Source organism: Seriola aureovittata, chromosome 8 (assembly GCF_021018895.1).
Source record: "Seriola aureovittata isolate HTS-2021-v1 ecotype China chromosome 8, ASM2101889v1, whole genome shotgun sequence".
Taxonomy (NCBI): domain Eukaryota; kingdom Metazoa; phylum Chordata; class Actinopteri; order Carangiformes; family Carangidae; genus Seriola; species Seriola aureovittata.
Window position 1 is genome coordinate 15,401,525 of NC_079371.1, and position 21,492 is coordinate 15,423,016.

The window sequence follows — 21,492 nt, forward strand, 5'->3', positions numbered from 1 at the left end:
AATGTCTCCCTACCTCTGGGGAAGCATGGCAATCCGCAAATGCATCAGCAAAGTCTGATGGACTTTTCTTCAGAGTCTGGTCAGCAGGAAGTGTGTTGTCATTGTAAGATGTCACAAACTTAAAGTCACTGGTTCTAGAACCTGTTGTCAGGTACGCGTCATAATTGTAAGTGCTGCGTAAAGTTCCTGTGCCGTCAACATCTGCGTAATTAGGAGGCAGATAAGCGCTGGGGATGGCGACTGCTCCGTCAAACAACAGTCTGGGCTTTCTCCTGCGACAGAACCTCACACCCAAAATGATGATGATGAAAGTCAGAAAAAAGGTGGATACAGACACCAGAGAGACGATCAGGTAAGAGGTCAGTTTGGAATTCTTCTCATCATAAGAAATATCCTTCAGTTCTGGCACCTCAGCCAAGTTATCAGAAATAAGTAAATACATGGAACAGGTGGCAGAGAGAGAGGGCTGTCCGTTATCTTTCACTGCCACAATAAGGTTCTGTTTCATGCTGTCAGATTCAGAAATGTCCCGCTGTGTCCTGATCTCTCCGCTGTGGAGACCAATAGTGAAAAGTCCCGGATCAGTGGATTTCACTATATGATAGGACAGCCAGGCGTTCTGTCCGGAGTCCGCGTCCACCGCTATCACTTTGGACACCAGGGAGCCTCCGTGTGCAGCTTTGGGGACCAGCTCGGTCATGAAGGAGTTGCCCTCCGGGGCGGGGTACAGTATCTGAGGAGAGTTGTCGTTCACATCTGATATGAAGACACTGATGGTCACGTTGCTGCTGAGCGGAGGAGAACCGTTGTCTCTGGCCATCACGTAGACTTTAAAACTCCTGAACTGTTCATAATCAAACGACCTCACAGCGTGAATCACCCCCGTGTCTCCGTTCACAGACAGATAGGAGGACACCGGGGCACCGTTCACCTCACCAGCTAACAGAGAATAAATCACTGTACCGTTTTGTCTCCAGTCGGGGTCTCGAGCAGTAACGGAACATAAAGTGGAGCCAGGTTTGTTATTTTCAGTCACATATGCGCTGTACGACTGTTCCTCAAACACAGGTGGGTTGTCGTTGATGTCAGCTACAGATAACTCAACAGTTTTAGAGGAGGACAGAGGTGGAGAGCCCTCGTCAGTGGCAGTGATTGTAATGTTGTAATCAGACACTAGTTCACGGTCCAGTTGTCCTGTGGTCACCAGAGAATAATAGTTTTTAATAGAAGGAACCAACTTAAAAGGGACATTCTGCTGAATGGAGCAGCGGACCTGTCTGTTATTCTCTGAGTCTCTGTCCTGCACGTTAATGATGCCCACCTCTGTACCAGGTGAAACGTTCTCAGGTATGGGGTTAGACAGTGATTTCAGATATATCACTGGAGCATTATCATTTATATCAGTAATTTCAATCATTAACGTAGCATATGAAACTAAACCCAGACCATCTTTGGCGCTGATCTGCATATCATAGGATGACACTTTCTCATAATCAATAGCTCCAGCTACTCTCACCTCTCCCGATTTCGGGTTTAAAGAAAACACGTTATCATTTTCATCTGAAACATGATCAAATCCGTAACTAAATTCACCGTTCACTCCCTCGTCTGCATCAGTTGCACTCACTGTGATCACCAATGTATCTAGAGGAGAGTTTTCAGGCAGACTGGCTTTATAGACAGTTTGGCTAAACACTGGTACATTATCATTAGCATCCAAGACAGTGACGTGTATGGCTACAGTACCTGATCTCTGAGGAGAGCCACCATCAAATGCAGTTAGCAAGAGCATGATATCTCTTTTGTCTTCTCTGTCTAATTCTTTTTCTAATACTAGTTCACAATATTTTCTTCTCCCAGCCTTTGTGTTTACATCTAATTTGAAGTGATCATTCTGCTGAAGTGAGTAGCCCTGAACAGCATTTTCTCCGATGTCTGCATCGTGTGCTTCTCCAAGAAGAAACCGCTCCCCCTTGTCTGCCGATTCCTGAATTTCAATTCTAAGCGAATCCTCCTTGAACTGTGGTGAATTATCATTAATATCCTGAACACGGATACTAATACGGTGCAGCTCTAATGGATTTTCCAGAACGAGTTCCTGTTTTAGAACACACGATGCCTTTCTGGCACAAAGCCCTTCTCTGTCAATCCTTTCTTGAACAATCAAGTCTCCGGTGTTGAGATTGACACCACAGTACTGAACGTTGTTGTCCTCTGTATCGACACGGGCCTTGCGAGCGGACAGTCTGCCCAAATCTAGTCCCAGATCTTTAGCGATATTTCCAATCACAGATCCACGTTTCATCTCCTCCAGAACAGAGTAGCTCACATCTCCATTGACGAGCTGGAAGGCAAGAAAAATAAAAGCAAGGCCGCAGCGCAGCGCGAGTCCGTTATGTCCCATTTTAACTTATAGAAAGAGCACCACTGCTACAAAGTAGTCTGTGTAACAATATATCAAACCAGTGATTTCCTAAAATATTCACGATCCTCAAAGTGCGGTCATGTTAACGAAGCGTTCTTGAAATCTACAGCACAACAACCGAATCAGGCTCTGAATTCATTGACACTGAGGGTGGAGAATGACCGCGCCTTCTCATTTTTTGGTACACACTGACACCATGAGCATTTGTTTAGGTATAACAAGGCTATGTATTATTTTTGAAGTGATTCACTATACATCAGTTCAGAGAACCACGTTCGTCAAAAGAAGGACAACCATAAGCCAAACAATAATGACATGCCATTAACCTTTCCATTTTAGTATTACCTAACGTTTTGTGAAATCAGAAACAATGAAAAATATACATCAACATGAAACTATTCAAACTGTGTCTCGGTTACAACCCTGTGTTTTTAAAAATTTGTTATGTCAAAATGCAGCCAGCACAACAAATAAGAAGGGAACACTTTTCTTTTAGATTCATGGAAATGTTTCCTTTCATCTCAAAAGTTTATGCCGCTTGAAAAGCTAAACTTTCCTATAAAAATCTAAATAAATCTGTATTTATACAGTCTTTAACAAACACGGGTTAACCTTGTAATTGTGCATATTTAATTCATAAGTGGAAAAAGTAATATGAGCATTTTAGGGATTAGACTGTTAAAGGCTGCAAACTGAAGTGTTGTGTTGTTAAGATTACATCAACAGCAATTGTTTAATCTGTGTTGATGCATCACAGTGTCACACATCTATTTGGAATAATGACCGTTATGCAGGATTTGACAATTTGGAGAGGACAAAAACATCAGAAGTACAGGCTGTATCTCCAAAGGTCCAAAACAATGTCTTTACAAAAATACTTCTATCTAATTTAATGATCATCAAATATTATTTGAATCATTTTTGCAATAAACATCTTTGGCAGAGAATTGTTCTAGAAAATGCTGTGACCATAACAATATCTTCACTGATTTAAATCTGAAGTTTGGCATGTAAAAAAGCTGACCAACAGCTGTAACAATACCGAAGAAAACAATCCTGTCATTTCATCAATTTTACTGACAAAATAACATGCTGCAAATGAAATACTGTCTGAGTTTGACTTGTTTCTGCAAGGCGCTCCTTCAAAACCTTGACTGCAATTTCTTGCATTTGAAGTGGACAGATAATTTTATCAGATTCTCTGCCTTTTTCGTGCGTGAAAAATATTTACTCGGGAATAACTGTCACCAAAAGGTCAGGGTCGTGAACTACATACGTTAAAATACTGTCCAAAGACGCAATGTCTATGTAAAGCATTTTTTTTAGGAATAAATTCTTAAAGGCTACTGCATACCGAATCAATTAGGCCTATTTGAATGTTGTATTCAGGATTGTATACAACAACAGTAAATTATATCTACCAATGATTCAAATACATGAACACAAAATTGCTCCAAAGCTTTGAAAAGTATACCCCATGTTGCCTGAAAAAGCGCATACCGTACTGATTTAAGGGGTTTTTTCAGTACAACAAACAAGACCCAAAACCACTGAGGATTAAGAAAGCCTCACTAAAGGAGGATGGAAAAGATGCGTACTTTTCTTGCAAGCTGTGCTCAAATATCGTGTCCCATGAATTGATAAACGGTGATAGGTTTTTTGTTAGTATCATTCTAGAAATAATTCATAGTTACATGATATTAAGCAACTTCAAACTAGAATCGGGACACTACAATGTGGGAAATCAAACGAATTTAGAAAACACAACATCAGAGGGAATTCACTTAAATAAAAACCAGGAAAATATAGTGGAATAAAAAGACTGAGGTATATTATCCCTAAAAAATGTATCATAGGGTGAACGAGAGTTCAGCACCAAAGTCAGACTTAATGACACGTACGGAAAATTCGTTTTTTGGGGGGAAGGACATAAAGAGCAATCACGAAAATTGAACATTGCAGAACGCCATAAAACAGAGACATATTTTTAATAAAAATGTGTCCCTACCTCCGGGGAAGCATCACAATCTCCAAACACGTCAGCAAAGTCAGTTGGGCTTTTCTTCAGAGTCTGGTCAGCAGGAAGTGTGTTGTCATTGTAAGACGTCACAAACTTGAAGTCACTGGTTCTAGAACCTGTTGTCAGGTACGCGTCATAATTGTAAGTGCTGCGTAAAGTTCCTGTGCCGTCAACATCTGCGTAATTAGGAGGCAGATAAGCGCTGGGGATGGCGACTGCTCCGTCAAACAACAGTCTGGGCTTTCTCCTGCGACAAAACCTCACACCCAGGATGATGATGATGAAAGTCAGAAAAAAGGTGGACACAGACACTAGAGCAATGATTAGGTAAGAGGTCAGTTTGGAATTCTTCTCATCATAAGAAATATCCTTCAGTTCTGGCACCTCAGCCAAGTTATCAGAAATAAGTAAATACATGGAACAGGTGGCAGAGAGAGAGGGCTGTCCGTTATCTTTCACTGCCACAATAAGGTTCTGTTTCATGCTGTCAGATTCAGAAATGTCCCGCTGTGTCCTGATCTCTCCGCTGTGGAGACCAATGGTGAAAAGTCCCGGATCAGTGGATTTCACTATATGATAGGACAGCCAGGCGTTCTGTCCGGAGTCCGCGTCCACCGCTATCACTTTGGACACCAGGGAGCCTCCGTGTGCAGCTTTGGGGACCAGCTCGGTCATGAAGGAGTTGCCCTCCGGGGCGGGGTACAGTATCAGAGGAGAGTTGTCGTTCACATCTGATATAAAGACACTGACGGTCACGTTGCTGCTGAGCGGAGGAGAACCGTTGTCTCTGGCCATCATGTGGACTTTAAAGCTCCTTAACTGTTCATAATCAAAAGACCTCACAGCGTGGATCACCCCCGTGTCTCCGTTAACAGACAGATAGGAGGACACCGGGGCACCGTTCACCTCACCAGCTAACAGAGAATAAATCACTGTACCGTTTTGTCTCCAGTCTGGGTCTCGAGCAGTAACGGAACATAAAGTGGAGCCAGGTTTGTTATTTTCAGTCACATATGCGCTGTACGCCTGTTCCTCAAACACAGGTGGGTTGTCGTTGATGTCAGCTACAGATAACTCAACAGTTTTAGAGGAGGACAGAGGTGGAGAGCCCTCGTCAGTGGCAGTGATTGTAATGTTGTAATCAGACACTAGTTCACGGTCCAGTTGTCCTGTGGTCACCAGAGAATAATAGTTTTTAATAGAAGGAACCAACTTAAAAGGGACATTCTGCTGAATGGAGCAGCGGACCTGTCTGTTATTCTCTGAGTCTCTGTCCTGCACGTTAATGATGCCCACCTCTGTACCAGGTGACACGTTCTCGGGTATGGGGTTAGACAGTGATTTTAAATATATAACAGGGGCATTGTCATTCACATCAGTGACGTCAATTATCACTTTTGCTTCTGAAGAGAGCCCATAGCCATCTTTGGCCTCAACAAACACTTCATATTTGGATCCCTCTTCATAATCTATGTCACCTGTCACACTGATTTCTCCTGTTTTCTCATCCAGTGAAAAAAGCTTTTGTGATTTATCAGAGAGTCTGCTAAATTCATATGTAACTTCTCCATTGACTCCTTCATCTGCATCTGTAGCACTTACAATGATAACTTTGGTTTTCAAGGGTGAGTTTTCCGGTAATGCAGCTGTATATACGGCCTCGGTAAATACTGGGGCGTTATCATTAGCATCAAGAACAATGACGTGTATGACTACAGTCCCGGATCTCTGAGGAGAACCACCATCCACAGCCGTGAGCAATAATTTCATTTCCTGCTGCTCCTCTCGGTCTAACTCCTTGTCTAAAACCAACTCACCATATTTACTGCCAGCACTTGTCGTCTGAATACTAAACACAAAGTGAGGGTTTTGTTGCAAAATGTAGCTTTCGACTGAGTTCTTGCCTATGTCTGCATCTTGTGCTGCATTAATGCGATACCTAGCTCCTTTGACAGCTGACTCTCTGATTTCTAGCTTTATAATGTCTTTCGGAAAAACTGGTGCATTGTCGTTCACGTCCTGCACCTGCAGGTTCAACCGGTGTAACTCCAAGGGATTCTCTAATAGCAAGTCGAATTTGAGAACACACGAAGGCTTTTCTCCACAATGCTCCTCTCTGTCAATTCTGTCCGCAACCAATAAATCCCCGTTTCGCAGGTTAATCCCGCAATACTGTCTGTCGCTTCCCTCCATGTCAACGCGAGCTTTGCGAGCAGACAGTCTTCCCACCTCCAGTCCCAAATCCTTGGCGATATTTCCAATAACAGACCCGCGTTTCAGCTCCTCCTGTACAGAATAACTCAGGTCTCCGTGAGCGTAGTGCACCACAACAAAGAAAAACACAAAGCCACAGCTTTGAAGAACCCGCTGTCTATCCATCATCCTACAACAGCGCTACACAAATTAAAACAGGGTAGTTACAAGCATTAAAAATAGGTTATTCGTTCAGCATATGTGCCTTCAGTGCATTTGTCGTCTTTGTTGGAGGCTGTAGGAAGACAGGGCTGGTCGATCCCAGTTGTGGGTGGTGTACAGAGCAGGCTGAACATTCGACTTCATAGCTGGTCTATACTGACACCGTGAGTATAAATGTATTATAGCAGTTTTCCATAAATCATGGAAACCTTCTCAGATCGTTTGACCAAAATATTCGGATAAAATATTATTTTAACGAGATATTGTAAACTGTAATGAGGCACATGAAGGTTATTTCGTCTTGGTTAAAGATTAGTGAGATGCTTGATCTCACTGTTATTAGGAAGTACAAACAAGATTGTCTCCACGGAAAAAAAATCCACCTAAAGCTTTTCATAACGATACTAGTTAAACTACATTCCCCACATGTTAAGCAATGTTTGACCACAAATCACGTCATTTAGCGTTGCAAGCTAAATGTTTCAAAATCGCTTGAGGTTCATCTCTCTCACTCACAGCGTAAAAAAAAGTTGCAATATTTTTTTTAAGTGAAACATTCAGAAGTCTGCCGCCAGCTTAACATAAATGCCACCTGAATTAAAAAAAAAAAAAACACACACCCACTTTAACTAAAGATGCATATTGCATAAAAAGACCACAAATATACTGGAATGAGAGCATTAATTTCAGGTTGCACCACTTCAGGAAAATCTCATTTTTAATTCGTCTGTACTTTGACAATGGAGACATAAGGCGAGATGATGATGAAAATCCTGTATGAAGGTAAACGTCAATAACAGTAAATGAAAGTAAATCGTTGATAACATGCAGTTACAACAAAGGAAAGATACTCGCTGACTACAAACAATTTACACCCACTTCAATACAAATCTCCTTGTTTCACGTCAAAAAGTATGACTGTAATAGACAGTACAAACTTTAATAGTAAATGGTACTTAGTTTTGTCAAGAAAACACACTGGTAAACTAAAGCATGTTCTAAAAGGTTTGACAGGTAAAAATAGAAGACATGGCATGTGAATTACTCCAGAAAATACATCACAGGTATAGCCGCTAAGTTCAGCACCAAGGACAGAACAACAAAGATATAGCTGCAGCTCTGCTCGAAGACTCAGAAAGACAAACGGATGGCGTGCGAACAAATGATACGGTTTTATGAAAAGTATACGAAGACAAGACCAACTGTGTCTCGACTAATCACAAATATTTAAATATCTGCATAATACAATGAAAAATACCCCCAAAAGTTAACTAAAAAGACAACTACAACATTACTATTTATCATGTTCCGTGATTCATTATCGTGTTCACTGTATGCATTTAGGAAAAAGTTAAGATAATGGCCTTGAAATGAAGATTGTAGTTACCTTTTAATGTGACGTGCATCTATAGAAAGTAACTAAAAGGCAGAAGTGTGTTACATTGTTAAAATTTATGCTTTCTAAAGAAAAGGGGACACGAAAAGAAAATAGACACATCTCTCATATTATTGAAGGAATATTTAAAAGTGCTAAAAGAAATATGTCAAACAACTGACAGGTGTCCCTACCTCAGGAGAAGCATCACAACCTCCAAACGCTTCAGCAAAGTCTGATGGACTTTTCTTCAGAGTCAGGTCAGCAGGAAGTGTGTTGTCATTGTAAGAGGTCACAAACTTAAAGTCACTGGTTCTAGAACCTGTTGTCAGGTAGGCGTCATAATTGTAAGTGCTGCGTAAAGTTCCTGTGCCGTCAACATCTGCGTAATTAGGAGGCAGATAAGCGCTGGGGATGGCGACTGCTCCGTCAAACAACAGTCTGGGCTTTCTCCTGCGACAAAACCTCACACCCAGAATGATGATGATGAAAGTCAAAAAAAAGGTGGACACAGACACCAGAGCGATGATCAGGTAAGAAGTCAGTTTGGAGTTCTTCTCATCATAAGAAATATCCTTCAGTTCTGGCACCTCAGCCAAGTTATCAGAAATAAGTAAATACATGGAACAGGTGGCAGAGAGAGAGGGCTGTCCGTTATCTTTCACTGCCACAATAAGGTTCTGTTTCATGCTGTCAGATTCAGAAATGTCCCGCTGTGTCCTGATCTCTCCGCTGTGGGGACCAATAGTGAAAAGTCCCGGATCAGTGGATTTCACTATATGATAGGACAGCCAGGCGTTCTGTCCGGAGTCCGCGTCCACCGCTATCACTTTGGACACCAGAGAGCCTCCGTGTGCAGCTTTTGGGACCAGCTCGGTCATGAAGGACTTGCCCTCCGGGGCGGGGTAAAGTATCTGAGGAGAGTTGTCGTTCACATCTGATATGAAGACACTGACGGTCACGTTGCTGCTGAGCGGAGGAGAACCGTTGTCTCTGGCCATCACGTGGACTTTAAAGCTCATGAACTGTTCATAATCAAAAGACCTCACAGCGTGGATCACCCCCGTGTCTCCGTTAACAGACAGATAGGAGGACACCGGGGCACCGTTCACCTCACCAGCTAACAGAGAATAAATCACTGTACCGTTTTGTCTCCAGTCGGGGTCTCGAGCACTAACAGAACATAAAGTGGAGCCAGGTTTGTTATTTTCAGTCACATATGCGCTGTACGACTGTTCCTCAAACACAGGTGGGTTGTCGTTGATGTCAGCTACAGATAACTCAACAGTTTTAAAGGAGGACAGAGGTGGAGAGCCCTCGTCAGTGGCAGTGATTGTAATGTTGTAATCAGACACTAGTTCACGATCCAGTTGTCCTGTGGTCACCAGAGAATAATAGTTTTTAATAGAAGGAACCAACTTAAAAGGGACATTCTGCTGAATGGAGCAGCGGACCTGTCTGTTATTCTCTGAGTCTCTGTCCTGCACGTTAATGATGCCCACCTCTGTACCAGGTGACACGTTCTCAGGTATGGGGTTAGACAGTGATTTTAAATATATAACAGGGGCATTGTCATTCACATCAGTGACGTCAATTATCACTTTTGCTTCTGAAGACAGCCCATAGCCATCTTTGGCCTCAACAAACACTTCATATTTGGATCCCTCTTCATAATCTATGTCACCTGTCACACTGATTTCTCCTGTTTTCTCATCCAGTGAAAAAAGCTTTCGTGATTTATCAGAGAGTCTGCTAAATTCATAGGTAACGTCTCCATTGACTCCCTCGTCTGCATCTGTAGCACTTACAATGATAACTTTGGTTTTCAAGGCTGAGTTTTCTGGTAATGCAGATGTATATACGGCCTCGGTAAATACTGGGGCGTTATCATTAGCATCAAGAACAATGACGTGTATGACTACAGTCCCGGATCTCTGAGGAGATCCACCATCCACAGCCGTGAGCAATAATTTCATTTCCTGCTGCTCCTCTCGGTCTAACTCCTTGTCTAAAACCAACTCACCATATTTACTGCCAGCACTTGTCGTCTGAATACTAAACACAAAGTGAGGGTTTTGTTGCAAAATGTAGCTTTCGACTGAGTTCTTGCCTATGTCTGCATCGTGTGCTGCATTAATGCGATACCTAGCTCCTTTGTAAGCTGACTCTGTGATTTCCAGCTTTATAATATCCTTCGGGAAAATTGGTGCATTGTCGTTCACATCCTGCACCTGCAGGGACAACCGGTGTAACTCCAAGGGATTCTCTAATAGCAAGTCGAATTTAAGAACACACGAAGGCTTTTCTCCACAATGCTCCTCTCTGTCTATTCTGTCCGCAACCAACAAATCCCCGTTTCGCAGGTTAATCCCGCAATACTGTCTGTCGCTTCCCTCCATGTCAACGCGAGCTTTGCGAGCAGACAGCCTCCCCACCTCCAGTCCCAAATCCTTGGCGATATTTCCAATAACAGATCCGCGTTTCAGCTCCTCCTGTACAGAATAGCTCAAGTCTCCGTGAGCGTAGTGCACCACAACAAAGAAAAAGACAAAGCCACAGCTTTGAAGAACCCGCTGTCTATCCATCATCCTACAACAGCGCAACACAAATTAAAACAGGGTAGTTACAAGCATTAAAAAAGGTTATTCGGTCAATGTGTTTGCCTTCAGTGCATTTGTCGTCTTTGTTGGAGGCTGTAGAAAGACAGGGGTGGTCGATCCCAATTGTGGGTGGTGTACAGAGCAGGCTTAACATTCGACTTCATAGCTGGTCTATACTGACACCGTGAGTATAACTGTATTATAGCAGTTTTCCATAAGTCATGCAAATGTTGTAAACACATTATCACATCATTTGGCCTCAATGTTTGTATAAAAGCTTATCTTATTATGGTAGTTTGAGTCAAGTGAGATGTTTGACGTCTGTGTTATTAGGAACGCTGACAAAAGTGTGTCTCCTGAAGAAAATCACCAAAAGAATTTCATGTTACCAGTAAAACAACATTCCCCAAATGTTAAGAAATGTGTGACCACAGACCATGCCTTGCAAGATAAATGTATCAAGGTCACTTAGAAAGCTGATCTCTCTCTCTCTCTCTCTCTCTCTCTCTCTCTCTCTCTCTCTCTCTCTCTCTCTCTCTCTCTCTCTCTCTCTCTCTCTCTCTCTCTCTCTCTCTCTCTCTCTCTCTCTCTCTCTCTCTCTCTCTCTCAAAGAAATTACAATATTGTTTTTCGTGCAGCATTCAAAACTTTGACTCAAGATTCCACCAGCTGAATGAAATAACACTCTCAGTAAAGATACGTATTGCAAATAAACAACATAAGAAGAGAAAATTACAGCAAACATTTCATGTTGCACTGGGTGAGAAAAATCTGTCATTTAATTCACCTGTAGTGTGACAATTAAGACAAAATGGGGATAAGAATCTTCACGGACGAAAGTAAACGTTAATAACAATAAATTAATGTGTTAATGAGATGCACTTACAAGAATGACATGTTACTGACTGACTACTAACAATTTTGACCCGTTTCAATATTATATATGCCTATATTTTTCATAATACAAATTTATAACTGTAATACACAGCACGAATGTTAATTTGAAAATGGCAAACGGATGTATCAAGAAAACATACTGGTAAGATAAAGTGTAATCTAAAACGTTTGAGAGGTGAAAGAGAGAAGAAAGAGGTCAATTGCTCCAGAAAATACATCACGAATGACCGCGAATTTCAGCACCAAGGACAGAGACATAAGGAACAAGCAGCAGTTCTACTCACAAACATGGGCAGATACAGCGATGTTGTGTGAAAACATAGCACGATTGTCAAATCGATATAATAGGAATATAAGACCAACAGCCTCTATAATGACCATACAATTTCTAATAACTATATACTACTGTGGGAGAACTCCTCTGAGCTCTTGAAAATATCACCAAACCTAAACTAATAAAAGTAAAACAGCTTTTCCTACCTCAGGAGAAGCATCACAATCTCCAAACACGTCAGCAAAGTCAGTTGGGCTTTTCTTCAGAGTCTGGTCAGCAGGAAGTGTGTTGTCATTGTAAGACGTCACGAACTTGAAGTCACTGGTTCTAGAACCTGTTGTCAGGTACGCGTCATAATTGTAAGTGCTGCGTAAAGTTCCTGTGCCGTCAACATCTGCGTAATTAGGAGGCAGATAAGCGCTGGGGATGGCGACTGCTCCGTCAAACAACAGTCTGGGCTTTCTCCTGCGACAAAACCTCACACCCAGGATGATGATGATGAAAGTCAGAAAAAAGGTGGACACAGACACTAGAGCAATGATTAGGTAAGAGGTCAGTTTGGAATTCTTCTCATCATAAGAAATATCCTTCAGTTCTGGCACCTCAGCCAAGTTATCAGAAATAAGTAAATACATGGAACAGGTGGCAGAGAGAGAGGGCTGTCCGTTATCTTTCACTGCCACAATAAGGTTCTGTTTCATGCTGTCAGATTCAGAAATATCCCGCTGTGTCCTGATCTCTCCGCTGTGGAGACCAATTGTGAAAAGTCCCGGATCAGTGGATTTCACTATATGATAGGACAGCCAGGCGTTCTGTCCGGAGTCCGCGTCCACCGCTATCACTTTGGACACCAGAGAGCCTCCGTGTGCAGCTTTGGGGACCAGCTCGGTCATGAATGAGTTGACCTCCGGGGCGGGGTACAGTATCTGAGGAGAGTTATCGTTCACATCTGATATGAAGACACTGACGGTCACGTTGCTGCTGAGCGGAGGAGAACCGTTGTCTCTGGCCATCACTTGGACTTTAAAGCTCCTGAACTTTTCATAATCAAACGACCTCACTGCGTGGATCACCCCCGTGTCTCCGTTAACAGACAGATAGGAGGACACCGGGGCACCGTTCACCTCACCAGCTAACAGAGAATAAATCACTGTACCGTTTTGTCTCCAGTCGGGGTCTCGAGCAGTAACGGAACATAAAGTGGAGCCAGGTTTGTTATTTTCAGTCACATATGCGCTGTACGACTGTTCCTCAAACACAGGTGGGTTGTCGTTGATGTCAGCTACAGATAACTCAACAGTTTTAGAGGAGGACAGAGGTGGAGAGCCCTCGTCAGTGGTAGTGATTGTAATGTTGTAATCAGACACTAGTTCACGGTCCAGTTGTCCTGTGGTCACCAGAGAATAATAGTTTTTGATAGAAGGAACCAATTTAAAAGGGACATTCTGCTGAATGGAGCAGCGGACCTGTTTGTTATTCTCAGAGTCTCTGTCCTGCACATTAATGATGCCCACCTCTGTACCAGGTGACACGTTCTCAGGTATGGGGTTAGACAATGATTTTACATATATAATCGGGGCATTGTCATTCACATCAGTAACATCTATGATGACTTTGGCGTAAGAGGTTAATCCCAAACCATCCTTTGCTGTGACACGCAGTTCAAATGATGATGCTATTTCAAAATCGACCGCGGTGTACAATTTTATATCACCTGTCTTATGATCAATAGTAAACACTGACTTCGAGTCTTCTGAAATGTGTCCAAAATCATATGTAACGTCTCCATTTAGTCCCTCGTCTGCATCAGTAGCGCTCACTGTCAGCACGACAGTTCCTAGTGGGGAGTTTTCGGGTAAACTGGCTTTATAAACGGCCTGGCCGAACACTGGGACGTTATCATTAGCGTCCAGCACAGTGATGTGAATAACCACAGTACCTGACCTTTGAGGAGAACCACCATCCAGAGCTGTAAGAAGTAGATTTATTTCCTTTAAATTTTCACGGTCAAGCTCTTTGTTTAGCACAAGTTCCACGGAATTAGTCCCAACGCCCAGGAAAAAATTATCATTCCGTTGCAGATTGTACGTCTGAACTGAATACTTGCCGATATCCATATCATGTGCTTCCTCTATTGGAAAACGAGCACCCTTTGCGGCGGATTCACTTATGTCTATATGGATCAGTTCTTTATTAAATTGAGGAGAGTTATCATTTATATCCTGGACATGTAGACTAATGCGGTGCAATTCTAATGGATTCTCTAACATGACCTCCTGTTTTAAAGCGCAAGATGCTTTGTCTCCACATAGGCCTTCTCTGTCGATCCTCTCTGAAACAGTCAGATCCCCGTTACGGAGGTTTATGTCACAATAATGTTTGTCGCTCCCATCGGTGTCAATGCGGACCTTTCGAGCGGACAACGTATTTGCATCAAGACCCAAGTCTTTGGCAATATTTCCGATCACGGATCCACGTCTCATCTCCTCAGGAAAAGAATAGCTTATATCTCCACTGGCAAAATGCAAAGAAAGGAGCAGTAAAGCAACGGTATAGCTTTGTGATATGAATCCCGTAATAGCCATCATGACTCCGACCTGATACAGCAAACGTGTCCTTGTCGGTGAACAGGAAAAGAAGAATTTAAACCTAAACCATCACAATTCAAAACCAAGTGTCTGCCTCTCTCGATGATCATCTGCAAAACCCGTAACTCACGTCTTGCTTCGACAACAGTGGGTGGATTATCAACACACAAACAACAGCTGGTACATAGCGACACCGTGAGACTACTCTACAAATTGCATACTTTGTACTTGAAAGAAGACTGTACAAGCCATACACTTAATAAAAACAGACAACTATAGAGAGCATATTAATTTAGAAGAGAAGTTATAGAGTGAAATATCTTGAGACACATAAAGAGGATCCAGCATTAGGAGTACTTCACAACACCATTATTTCACTTGGTCACCTCATATTGAGCACGGCTAATTAGATGTGAAAAACTACTCGTATCTGACTTAATATTTATATCCTTGTAACATGTTAACACTGGATAAAATCACCAACTTACTGAAACAGTGAAGGGAATGGCCAACTTAATTACTCAAGTAATGTAATGGATGATTAAAGGCAAATGAGGAACTATACTTCAGTAACATTTTTACTATGTACAGTGAAACACAGATGAAACACAGATGAAAACTTGACAAATTATTAAGTGCAAAAAACAGCAAAATTTGATTTGATTCCAAGAGGATAATCACTTTGCTCAACTATAGGCCTATTAAAATCTCTCACAGTATTTCTCTCGGTTTTAAAAATTCAAACACACTGCATGAAGAGCAAGACTCAACTGCAAAATTGAGATGATATGGGAAATAGATTCATAATCATTCAAACACCAGCAACTGAAAAAACATACAGGTAAACAGGATATTATCCCGGAACATAGATTACTTGAATATATAGACTATAAGATGATGAATTTGATACACGTTAAGACTCCTAGTTGTACAGTAGAAGAAGTCGATGAACAACATAAACAACAGATGACGAACCAAGCCCTTTAGAAGTATAGGACATCATATTTTTTACAAGGTATTCGCTTCCCATTAACGAGAAAAGAGTCATTCTGTACCCATAAAAACAAGTACTAAGACAAAGACATGTTTAATCTTTCCCTCGGGAATAAAATTAGAGTGTAAAAGCAAGGAAATGATCAAAACCTGAAACGTTTTCTATGATTTTAAAAAAACAAAATTTCCTCTTAACATGGTGACAGTAGCCAAACATTTGCTAAGAATCAAAGAAATCAGGAGGGAATGAATGCGCCAGGATTTAAACACCAAAAACAAACACCCTCTTCAAGACGGTACAAGGAAGGCCCCAAATGGAACTAACGAGAGCTACAGTGGAATAAATGTAAAACCCATCTACAGATCAGCCATTGAGTTGGTATGTTGTAAAGAAGAATTAAGAATCATCGTGGGAGAGTTGAGCATTTAGTATAACTGAAACACTTCAACTACTTTCTAAAGCAAAATGCCTTAAATGAATCTAATTTATAGCAACTTTCGGTAGATTCTTTTTTGATAGGCCTATTTTAAAAAATGATTGTATCAATACAAATTCCATACTTTCGATCAAAAATCTGAAAAAGTGAGAAGCCGTTTTGTTCTGGTAAAGTAATCGGGTCAAATGTCTTACCTCAGGAGAAGCATCAGAATGTGTAAAGGCATCAGCAAAGTCTGATGCACTTTTCTTCAGAGTCTGGTCAGCAGGAAGTGTGTTGTCATTGTAAGATGTCACGAACTTAAAGTCACTGGTTCTAGAACCTGTTGTCAGGTACGCGTCATAATTGTAAGTGCTGCGTAAAGTTCCTGTGCCGTCAACATCTGCGTAATTAGGAGGCAAATAAGCGCTGGGGATGGCGACTGCTCCGTCAAACAACAGTCTGGGCTTTCTCCTGCGACAAAACCTCACACCCAGAATGATGATGATGAAAGTCAGAAAAAAGGTGGACACAGACACCAGAGCGATGATCAGGTAAGAAGTCAGTTTGGAATTCATCTCATCATAAGAAATATCCTTCAGTTCTGGCACCTCAGCCAAGTTATCAGAAATAAGTAAATACACGGAACAGGTGGCAGAGAGAGAGGGCTGTCCGTTATCTTTCACTGCCACAATAAGGTTCTGTTTCATGCTGTCAGATTCAGAAATGTCCCGCTGTGTCCTGATCTCTCCGCTGTGGAGACCAATTGTGAAAAGTCCCGGATCAGTGGATTTCACTATATGATAGGACAGCCAGGCGTTCTGTCCGGAGTCCGCGTCCACCGCTATCACTTTGGACACCAGAGCGCCTCCGTGTGCAGCTTTGGGGACCAGCTCGGTCATGAAGGAGTTGCCCTCCGGGGCGGGGTACAGTATCTGAGGAGAGTTGTCGTTCACATCTGATATGAAGACACTGACGGTCACGTTGCTGCTGAGCGGAGGAGAACCGTTGTCTCTGGCCATCACGTGGATTTTAAAGCTCCTGAACTGTTCATAATCAAACGACCTCACAGCGTGGATCACCCCCGTGTCTCCGTTAACAGACAGATAGGAGGACACCGGGGCACCGTTCACCTCACCAGCTAACAGAGAATAAATCACTGTTCCGTTTTGTCTCCAGTCGGGGTCTCGAGCACTAACGGAACATAAAGTGGAGCCAGGTTTGTTATTTTCAGTCACATATGCGCTGTACGACTGTTCCTCAAACACAGGTGGGTTGTCGTTGATGTCAGCTACAGATAACTCAACAGTTTTAGAGGAGGACAGAGGTGGAGAGCCCTCGTCAGTGGCAGTGATTGTAATGTTGTAATCAGACACTAGTTCACGGTCCAGTTGTCCTGTGGTCAACAGAGAATAATAGTTTTTAATGGAAGGAACCAACTTAAAAGGGACATTCTGCTGAATGGAGCAGCGGACCTGTCCGTTTGTCTCCGAGTCTCTGTCCTGCACGTTAATGATGCCCACCTCGGTACCAGGTGACACGTTCTCAGGTATGAGGTTGGACAGTGATTTTAAACTGATAGCAGGTGGGTTGTCATTGACATCTGTTATATCTATAATTACTGTACAATATGAAGTAAGACCTGGTCCATCTTTTGCTCTTATTCGCAGTTCAATGCTGGTCTCAGTCTCATAATCTACAGACCCAATGACTTTTATCTCTCCTGTCTTGTGATCAAGTGAAAACAATGAGACATGATCATCAGATACATGATCAAAATTGTACGTGATATCACCATTGGGCCCTGCGTCAGCATCGGTAGCGCTCACTGCAATAACTATTGTATCTAAAGGTGTGTTTTCAGGCAGAGTGGCTTTATAAACAGTCTGGCTAAACAATGGGGCGTTATCATTAGCATCTAGCACAGTGACGTGAATGATGGCAGTACCTGATCTCTGAGGAGACCCTCCATCTAGAGCTGTTAGCACTAATTTTAGTTCTTGCTCCTGTTCTCGGTCTAATTCTTTCACCAAAACCAATTCAGAGTGTTTCCGTCCACCGCCATCGGTACCTACATTAATAGTAAAATGCTCATTCTTTTGTAAATTGTAGCGCTGTACTGCATTAGTACCGATATCTGCATCACGGGCTTCTGTTAGCAAGAATCTAGCTCCTTTCACTGCTGATTCTCTTATTTCAAAGGAAATCAAGTCCTCACTAAACTGCGGGGCGTTGTCGTTTATATCTTGCACATGAATGCTGACACGATGAAGCTCTAAGGGGTTTTCCAAAACAAGCTCCTCTTTTAAAACGCAAGTGGCCTTCTTACCACAAAGACCTTCTCTATCGATCCTGTCATTAACAATCAAATCTCCGGTGCTCAGATTAATATCACAATACCGCTTGTCATTCCGGTCAGTGTCAATGCGAGCCTTACGCGAGGAAAGCGTAGCAGTCCCGAGGCCGAGATCTTTTGCTATATTTCCAATCACAGACCCACGTTTCATCTCCTCTGCAACAGAGTAGCTCACGTCTCCATTCGCGAAATGCAGGCTGATGAAAAGGAAAACAACACAATAGCGATTCATAGAAAATCCTCTGTAGACTGTTTTCTCCATGATCGACCAGGCCTTCATCCTTCCCTGGCAAATTCTTTCAACGTGATCAAAGACGAATGTATTCCTCGTAATTAATGATCCGAATATCAACACAACGTAGGCCCTTTGTATCCTTCACCGACATACACACCGCACCACAAGGACGCTTTGATATGGTGGAAAAGAATGGATGAAGAATCGGACATTTTCTGCCTTTGTTGGTGCACAGTGACACCAAGAGTTTCAATCAATTATAGCACTCCAAATCCAAAACAAATGGAAAATTTCGCTGCCTATATCGAGGCATAAGTTTCTGTTCTTTAGTCATTATGCAATTATCATAACGACACTGTTATGAAGATTGTGTTCTAGTTATATTTACTATTATAAATGACCAAGCAACTGCTGTGATTGCCTCATCCCTTGTCGATATGATCTCCTTCTCTGAAGAGGCTTCACTGTTGTTTGAGCATTGAATATTTTCTGCACCTTGCTTTTCAGAAAGCTGTCTGTGAAACAAATACTCCTATATATACAACATAATACTGTAAAAGATACTATACTCTACTCAATGCTGTTCTTGAGTATTTACTGAAAAAGAGAAACATCCATCTCAATTCAGTTTAAAGATAATGAGCACAAAGACTAACTGTATAAAAATGCAACATAAAATTGTGCTATTAACTAAAACTAAACAAATCAAGGTTAAATAACAAAGACACGCAATGTGCATTATTCAGTGTCAACCATCTGCTAAATATATGTTCATGGAGACCAGCATGACTCCTCTCTGCATTAAAGACAGGGAAAATAAAGTGACAAAACAGCTAATAAAAAGGAAAACATCCAGTGGAAATGTTTTTTAAAAGTGTTGTCATGTTCAAAATGTGCTGGGATTTGCCATGTGTGTAGCAAATAAGATGTTTGGTGAGACATATAATTGTAAATCCCATCAAAAATACCAAAATCAAATAGGCCATTGTACACAAATCCCTTGTGTAGTATGTTCTGTGTTAAAAATTACTTGGTAAAGAAACATCAATGATTTATTTGGACTTGTTAAATAGACCACATTAACAAACCAAAACAAATCAAATATAACGATCCATTATCACACTCAATATGCACCTAAATTAAAAAAAAAAAAAAAACACCAAATTGGAATATTCATTTATAAGAGGACACCCCTTACATCTATTTAGATGGTCAAGCTATTTAGTGATTTTCTTAAAGAAGAGGAGGTATAGGCCAACTGACACCATATACGTGTATTTTCAAAGACAACAACTTCCAGGTAAATAAAATGCATTATTGCATCATGTAAGAACATGCATGACACACCAAGAGAGCTTAGGTTCAGTACCATTGAAAAAATTAACATAGCCTATTTTCCTAAGCAAAGACAAACACCTTCGCACTTAATGCTTGACAATCAAATTCTAATGCAAAACCACAAACAACAAAAGAATGTTGAAGCCTCAGATATGAAAGATAAGAAAAAATGTCTATGATGGAAACCCCCAACCCCCGAAACACTGAACAAACAAACACATTTTTTTTTGTAATGAATACATCTGTGTTAAGATACAGCTGAAAATGCCATACCTCAGTGATAATAAATTTCACTCAAATTTGTTTCCTCAGAATTTACTATTTCTCACCCTGTTTAGATCAGTTGACCTTCTTTTTCTGTATTAACCTAAGTATTACCCTATGAAAATTTACAGTACTGTACAATGTCACTGTGTAAATTGTTGAAAATCTTCTTAATGACATACTGTTGTAACAGTATTAATGCACAATTTTGCCATAAGTTCCTCTAAATTGTGTTATCCATCAAATTTTCATAAGTTTATCTTTTCAGAAGCAGTGTGCAGTATCTTAAAGTTTAAACAATCACCAGATAAAAAGTGAACTTAAAAATTTAAATCGCACATTTGAAGTGATATGTATTGCTTTCAATTTGTTTCCTCTGTTCTTCTGCCACATCTTTGTGCAAAATGTACAGGAATAAGAACATTGCAGAATCAAAACTAGGTCTTCCTCACTCTACATGTTTGTAACATGAAAGCATGACAGACAAACGAATACAGTGACACTCCAAATACAATCTACTCCGGCTAACTAGGTCTGCAGCAATATGTTGTATCAATAAAGTGCTGGAATCATCAGAGAACATAACTGACCCAGTGGATGTTCAACAGGAAACCTACTATTCCATACAGCTATGGTGTTTAACATTCCTGCTCAGCCAGCACAGACAGAAACACATACATCACTTTAATACAACATAAAGTGTCAAAATAATTTCATAGCTGATATACAAAAAATGACACTTGCTCAATGTAATTTTACTGGAAAAAAATTTGCCATCAAAAAGTAGCTTTTGTTATTCTTACGTTACTCCATCAGGTCAAAAATGAATTTGCCAAGACTTAACACAAGGTCTGCAGCCACCATTTCAGTCATCACTCACTCAACTGTCTGAACTTTTATGCAACTGCTGTCACAAAGCTGTGACTCAAAGGTTGGTTAGTTATTTCATCTCAAAATATACACATAGAAGGCTCAAACTGAAATACCAGCATTAAACTAGCTGTGAGTACATGCTTTCCCACTGTGTGTATACTGAGTGAGTGTGTAGTGAGAGTATACTGGCCCAATGAGCAGTCTGCAATGCCTTGAAATACATATTTTGAGAGGCGACAAATGAAATTAGTAATTTTATCAGTGCTAAGACCATGATGATGCAGATTAGGCAAATATAACTCCAGTTTTTAACTTAATTTTGAAATTAAATATCCTGTTATTCAAAAATACAACGGTTGGCAAACTGTTCAGGCTGAAGACTTCTGATATTCTTATCAACAGACCTGAATTTATATAACTTTG

At 41.2% G+C, this 21,492-nt stretch overlaps 1 protein-coding gene across 17 annotated transcripts in view; it reads right to left on the bottom strand.

The window, feature by feature from the left end:
- The window catches only part of LOC130173281 (protocadherin gamma-C5-like), a 281,937-nt gene that overhangs the window by 232,522 nt on the left and 27,923 nt on the right, over positions 1-21,492 (bottom strand). For 2 of the 17 annotated variants that reach the window (XM_056382417.1, XM_056382392.1), the window contains exon 1: positions 8,430-11,331. The exons of 11 other annotated variants lie outside the window; for them this stretch is intronic. In XM_056382417.1, coding sequence (XP_056238392.1) covers positions 8,430-10,823 — 2,394 coding nt within the window. In that variant the 5' untranslated portion in view covers positions 10,824-11,331. Of the gene's footprint in view, positions 1-13; positions 2,540-4,433; positions 6,904-8,429; positions 11,332-12,212; positions 14,694-16,218; positions 18,735-21,492 lie in introns of those variants that run through there. 4 more of the 17 variants (XM_056382382.1, XM_056382408.1, XM_056382391.1 and 1 more) reach the window with 4 other exon arrangements.